At 35.1% G+C, this 7,038-nt stretch overlaps 1 protein-coding gene across 4 annotated transcripts in view; it reads left to right on the forward strand.

Annotated features, from left to right (window-relative positions):
* ptprga (protein tyrosine phosphatase receptor type Ga) overlaps positions 1-5,150 on the forward strand; it is a 514,388-nt gene extending 509,238 nt beyond the window's left edge. For 3 of the 4 annotated variants that reach the window (XM_087272537.1, XM_087272538.1, XM_087272539.1), the window contains one exon: positions 1,287-5,150. In XM_087272537.1, coding sequence (XP_087128663.1) covers positions 1,287-1,433 — 147 coding nt within the window. In that variant the 3' untranslated portion in view covers positions 1,434-5,150. 4 annotated transcript variants of the gene reach the window in all.
* Positions 5,151-7,038: the final 1,888 nt, after the last annotated feature.

The following is a 7,038-nucleotide window of genomic DNA, read 5'->3' on the forward strand; positions in this document are numbered from 1 at the left end:
TTCCACTCTTCTGAAGCATAAAAATAATATGTTTGCAGATATTTAAGAAACATGCTAAGTAAACATTCATTTATCCAAAAAACAATGCTAAAGTCAGATATTCTGCTTTGAAAATGTGCATTATGTGCCGGAACTGTCTTTGTTATGGTTCTTTTAACCCTCCCACTTCCACTTTAGCCAATTATATTCCTGCTCCCCAGGATGCCTTGTTGGAAATACTTCATTCATTTAGTCATGAAGGCTCTCAAAAGTATAAAATGCTACCTCCGGTGGACTCCGAAATAAGACACAGATTCAGAGTTCTACATAATGTGGTTATTAATTAGCAAATAATAGAAATATTACGTAAACATTTGGTGAGCAGCCTCTCAACCACAACCTCACGCTGCTTTTTTGGTTTTGTTTTACCTGGATCCTGGAATGGTCACTAGACTTGAACCCCATTCCACGTTCTAAGTCGGCCATTGTTTTAAGTGAGCTACCAAGCAATCCAGTCACACCAGAAAAACTATATGGAATTAAGCAGTCAGCGGAACCTCCCCATAGCGTTCATTTTACACACAAATTGCAGGCATATGTACCAAAAACTACATATTTCTCGGTTCTCAAAAATGTAGCCCTGAGTACATTTTCCCAATAAGCCTGTATTTGTATTATTTCAACAGTGACAAACTCGGCAAGGGTCTCGCCTTCACTCTTGTGAGGGGCCTGTGCAGGTGGTTTACAGCACTGCATAGAAAATATCCCAGTTAAGCAGTAAAGTCTAGATTGGATACGTGTACAGCCGGAAGTGCGATATGCACATTAATATAGCAGCATTTTTTTATGACACTGTATTACAATAATTAATATTTTACAGTACTGTGATGGTTAGGTTTAGGATTGGGGTGGGGGTAGGCATTACAAATACTATTTATTGAGTAATTTAATAGATAACATGAATAATACTCGGTACAACTACTGTTTTTACAGTGCTGTGATGGTTGGGTTTGGGTTTGGGGTGGGGGTAGATTTTAATTAAATACAATAAATGGGAAATTTAATAAATAATATAAATAATTCTCGTTAACTTCTGGCCGCAACCATATCCAATCTAGCAACAAACCAGTTAAGCCAACAGACACACTGGAAACCACATAGAAAAGTATTCATGCAGAACATTTTGCATAGCTAGCAGTGTTTTGTTTGGGTTTATTTTTTATTTAGTTGTACCTGTTCTAGATCCAGTTTCTGTATGTCTATGCTCCATATTCTACAGTCATGTTTTCTGTCCCTCTGTTTTTCAGGAACAGTACCAGTACCTTTACAAAGCTATGCTCAGCCTGATAAGCACTAAAGAGAACGGATCCAGCCCCATGTCCCTGGACAGAAACGGCAGTATGGCCATGTCTGACGAATCAGACCCCGCCGAAAGCTTGGAGTCCCTCGTTTGAAGCCCCCCGAACAGGCGCAAGAAGAAGAGGCACTTAATCTAACTTTGTAAAACTTCAAGGACTAAGACAGACTTTTTCTGAGGCCTTTTTTGCCAGAACTCTTGGTTAAAAGAATAACCTGATTACTTTTTTACACTGATAAAAAGTTTTTGATATTTATTTTTTTCGCCATTTTATGTCTTAATGTTATCCTACTGAACATTTGCACCGACGTTTTTTGAGTTCACAACAAACGAAACAAAACGACACACAGTTCTGTCTAGTTTGCACTATGAAAATATCAGTGTTACTGCCTACTCCACCATCTGGACCACAGTCGGCTTCTCGCTCACGTGAACTCTCGCTGTCTCAGTCACGCTCTTATGTTGACATTTCACATTAAAGCGGCTCTCAGAAGCTTTACGAATAACCGCCACAAACGAAAACGACCTCAGACGCTGGAAAAAGAGATTAATCCCATGTTCAACCTGCGAAGACCCACCTCGAAACGTCACGTCCGCCAATTAAAGACCATATTCACGAGCAATATGGATTACGTTGGTTTCGATTTGTATGTTTGCTTTGATCATTTTGCGCACCCCGAATCATATAGCTATCCATTACGCTTCTAGTTAAACCCATATTTACTTTCTCAAAAGGTGGTATTAAAACAGCTACTGTGAACTTTTGTATGATTCATATTCTGCTTTTAATATATATGACTATATCGTATATCATGATAACGTGTGCTTTTGTAAATGTTAACTGTCATTCGGAGCTCCATCGAAGGATCCGCAGAGCTCATGTCTTCTCTAGCGCCCCCTGCTGGTTTGATTTCTCCATCGCTTTATGCTGCAAAGCTGCTACTTGTGTCACTTGAGTGCAACTGAACAGGTGATGACCTTCCCTGTCAACTCATAATGTAGGAGTTAGCTATTCGCCCACTTCATTTTGTAATTTTATACTGCTCTACGTTTGATTTCTTTCATTTGTTTTTAATAGTTCTGACATAAACCGTCCCATACTCTGAGAATAATGTATACAAGTCTCTCGATGCCTTCTGTACAGTCTCATTTCATCTCAGCCCGCGCGTATGTGTGTGTATGTGTGTGCGTGTTGTGTTTGGTATTGAAACAAGTAGACTAAGTCTAAGCATTTCTTCACTGACCGACTAACAGACTTCTGTCGCTGTCATTCATTTCAGATTCAGCTAGGAAAAACAGTTACTGTAATATCGCTAACGGTTCTCTACATGCCATACAGCACAAAGGCCTTGCTAACGGAACATTAGAGTCATGTTTATAACAAACAAACATTACTTTTTACCAAAGACTACAACCGTCATTTCCTTCAGTCATGAAATGTGAGAAAGTCGTCTTATTATTATTACTATAATCGTTGTTATTGGTTAAAGAAGTTTTCAGAAGAATGTTTTGGTAGTGTCTGGGAAAACAGGTTTGAAAATGATCCCACGATGTTTGTTTCGTTTTATGTTTAGCTTTGTTTTTCTTGTTCGTTTCGTTCAAATTGCTCTACTAAAAGATGTTTGTTTCACTATTCACTATTATTTTTAGTTTTGCTTGTTTGTTTTTTGTAGAGTTTTTTCGTTAGTTTTTTGCTTTGAATTCTATTCAGATTTCTCCACTAAAAGATGTTTGTTTGTTTTACAGGTCACTTTCATCTATGGTTTTGCTTGTTTGTTTTGTTTTTCTTGTTAATTTTATTCAAATTTCTTCGCTAAAAGATTTTTTTTTCACTTTTGTTTTTATGGGTTTTTTTGTTTTAGTTCTCTTTGCTTTGCTTTGTTTTTTGCGTCACTTTTCTCTTTTGTTTTGCTTGTTTTTTTATAGGGGGCTTGTTTTTTTTTCAATTTGCTTCACTAAAAGATGCGTATATTACAGGTCACTTTTTTGTTTTGTTTTTCTTGTTTGTTTTGTTCGAATGTCTCCACTAAAAGATGTTGGTTTCACTTTAAATTTTGTGGCTTTTTTGTTTCTGTTTTAGTTTCTTGCTTTGCTATGCTCTTTGTATGACTTTTATCTTTTGTTTTGCTTGTTTGTTTTTAATGGGGTGGGGGTTGTTTTGGTTTTTGTTTTGTTTGGTTTAGTTTTTTGTTTGTTTGTTGTTTTTGCTTTGCTCCACTAAAACATGTTTGTTTAACAGGTCACTTTAATTTTGTATTTGCTTGTTTATATTTTTATGGGGGGGGGTCTTTTGGTTTGTCTGTTTTTTTTTTTTTTGTTTGTTTTTTTGGCTTTGCTTTGTGTTTTTTTATTTAATTTTGTTCAGTTTTCTCCACTAAAATATGTTTATATTACCTTTAATTTTTTGTGTTTTTTGTTTTAGTGTGGGGGGGTTGTTTTGATTTGGTTTGGTTTTTGTTTCGTTTTTTGCTATGTGTTTTTCTTGTTAGTTTTGTTCAAATTTCTAGCTAAAAGATGTTCTAAAAGTTCCACTTAATTTTTTGGGGTTTTGCTTTTGTTTTTTGTTTTTTTGTTTTTTTCTTTGCTTTTTGCATCACTTTTATCTTTTGTTTTGATTGTTTGTTTTTTATGGGGTGGGGGTATTGTTTTTTTGTTTTTGTTTTTTTTTTGCTTTGCTTTGCTAGACTAAAAGAGCACTTTGTTTTGCAAGTCAATTGTATATCTGGTGTATATCTGCTTGTTTTGTTTTGGTTTGGTTTTTGTTTTTTGTTTGTTTTTGCTTTTGCTTTGTGTTTTTTGCTCATTTTACTCATACTTGACTAAAAAATACTTGTTTTACAGGTCACTTTTATCTTTTGTTTTGTTTTGTTTCGCTTTGTGCATCACTTTTATTGTTTGTTATCTTTTGTCTTTTGTTTGTTGAAAGTGAAGAAGAATGTAATCTGTTGCCGATTTCTGTGTGGAGAAGAAATATGTTTAATCTTTGTTTGTCCTTTGAACCATTCAAAAACATTAGAAAGATTGAAAACGTTCCCGTTAAGATGGAGAAGACACACTGAAGGTGTTTATTCAGTTCATGCCCTGTTTCTCCTATATGAAGGAGGCTGATAAACAAAGTCACATCTCCAACATTTGGAGTAATATTCTGACTTGTGCAACATGTACGGTAATGGGAGGTGACAAACTGCATTTCTACTTTTGTGTCCTGTGGTGTCGCATTTTTTCTTGTCTTATCCTAACATTAATTGTGGGTTGCATTTGCAAACATATTTGCATTACCATGTTAAGAATTGTACATATCCTTTGTTTACCCGATCGCTCTCTGAAAGCTTTGTATCCTTGCATATAGTCACACACTTTATATTTTCTTATAAATCAATTTTGTTTCTTTCTTTTTAGTTCTGTGTTTAGTTCTCATGTTGATGGTTAACAAAAAATTCCCTAAATTCCTCCAGAAGGTGGCTGACATCACATTCCAGACCATCTTACACAAACTAAGGCAGTGATTTTGGTGTTTTTTCCCCCTCTCTCTCTTATTTTCTCTATGAATCTCAATAAAAATCTGTTTCATTGTCCAGAAGTGCAATAGAATAGCTCTTGTAAGTCAATGAATAAGTTCTCCCATACAAAGCAGGTGGGTGTCGCCATCATATCCTCCTTTTGTAATCTGGAATAAAACGCAAAGGGTCTTTTGGTTTTATTTCTTTTCTTCTTTTTGTTCAAAGCTATATCAAAGCATTCTATTATAGTGTTATTTAATATGTAAATTGTATTGCTATACATAAAATAAAATATGAGTTTTGATGTACTTTAACGTTTATCTTCATGTTGTACATTGTGTGGAGTGAGACTAGAATGCATTCATTCAATTTCTTTTGGCTTAGTCCCTTTATCCAACAGGGGTCGCCACAGCGGGATGAACCGCCAACTATTCCAGCATATGTTTTACACAGGGGATGTCCTTCCAGCTGCAATCCAGCACTGGGAAACACCCATACACTCTAACATTCACACACATACACTACGGACAATTTAGCCTACCCAATTCACCTATAGCCCATGTCTTCGGACTGTGAGGGAAACCGGAGCACCCGGAGGAAACCCACACCAACACGGACAGAACATGCAAACTCTACACAAATGCCAACTGGCCCAGCCAAGACTCAAACCAGCATCATTCTTGCTGTGAGGCGAATGTATCAAAATGCTTGTGCCACTTTTCATCATATATTTGCAGCTGTCATCATAACTGGGAGTTTTGAGGTTGGACAACAAACTACTAAAGCATAGCAGTGCCTCCCAGTGTTCATGTTGTTTTGTTTTCTGACAGGTTTATTTATATAGTTTCTCTCTCTCTCTCTCTCTCTGACAATAGTCATAATTGCTGTAATCATTTCAATGCCTGATTTAGTTTCTCACAACTATAGATTTCAATCAGAATAAATGCTGATGTCTGGGGCATAAAAACAATAATCATGAGGAGCCAGAAGCAATTACATGATGAGTTTTGTGTTGGAAGTCATAAACAGAGCAAGGGACAAAGCAAAGTTAATTACAAAATGAGGCAATACGCTGTAGAAAGAACAGTCAGATTGCGTACTTTGCAATGTCCTGTTATAAACATTAATGAGGATATCCCAAAATCCTCCAATTTATGTAGGGACTTGTGTAAGTCTTGTGTTTTTGTATAAGTTTTTATGTGACAGGAAATATATACAGTTGATGTCAGAATTATTAGCCCCCCTGTTTATTTTTGCCCCAATATCTTTTTAACAGAGAGAATATTTTTTAACACGTTTCTAAACATAATAGTTTTACTAACTCATTTTTAATAACTGATTTATTTTTATCTTTGCCATGATGATCAGTAAATAATATTTGGCTAGATATTTTTTCAAGACACTTATTTAAAGGCTTAACTTGGTTAATTGGGTTAACGAGGCAGGATAGAGTAATTGGGCAAGTTATTTGGGAAAAAATAGCTTAAAGGGGCTAATAATTAAAAATGTTTTTTTAAAAAATTAAAAACTGCTTTTATTCTAGCCAAAATAAAACAAAGAAGACTTTCTGCAAAAGAAAAAATATTATCAGACACACTGTAAAAAATTTCCTTTCTCTGTTAAACATCATTTGGGAAATAATTAAAAATGAAAAAACAAATCAATGGAGGGCTAATAATTCTGACTTCAACTGTATATTTTTATATATAAAGCATCTTTTATAGAGATTTTATGTTGTTCTATTTAAAAGAAGTTCTGTTTAATCATGAGTTATTATAAAATATACTAATTAATTAAATTATTTCATGAGCATATAGGCTATAATTACCATTCAATTATACAATTGCTTCAAAATGAATTAATAATAAATTAAAAAGATAAACAATTTGAATTATGAACCACACATAAAGCTGGCACCTATATTAATACTAAGAACTTGCTCATAACAATATGGTTTTAGCTGAAATATAAAGTCTAATAAAAGGAAAATGAGATCATATAATCATCTCACAATGAAAATGAGCGTCAATTGTATTTCTCATGAATTTCCCATGTAATATCACCGCTGAAACTGTTCACGCTTCTAACCTTATCCATCTCTGCTGCAAGTCCCCATAACACACACAAGATGGCGGTATATAACATCTGCGCCACCATCCACTGCTTGTGCTGCATTAGGGCGCATGTGCGGAGTCGTGACCG

Source organism: Danio rerio, chromosome 11 (assembly GCF_052040795.2).
Source record: "Danio rerio strain M-AB ecotype USA chromosome 11, GRCz13ab, whole genome shotgun sequence".
Lineage (NCBI taxonomy): Eukaryota > Metazoa > Chordata > Actinopteri > Cypriniformes > Danionidae > Danio > Danio rerio.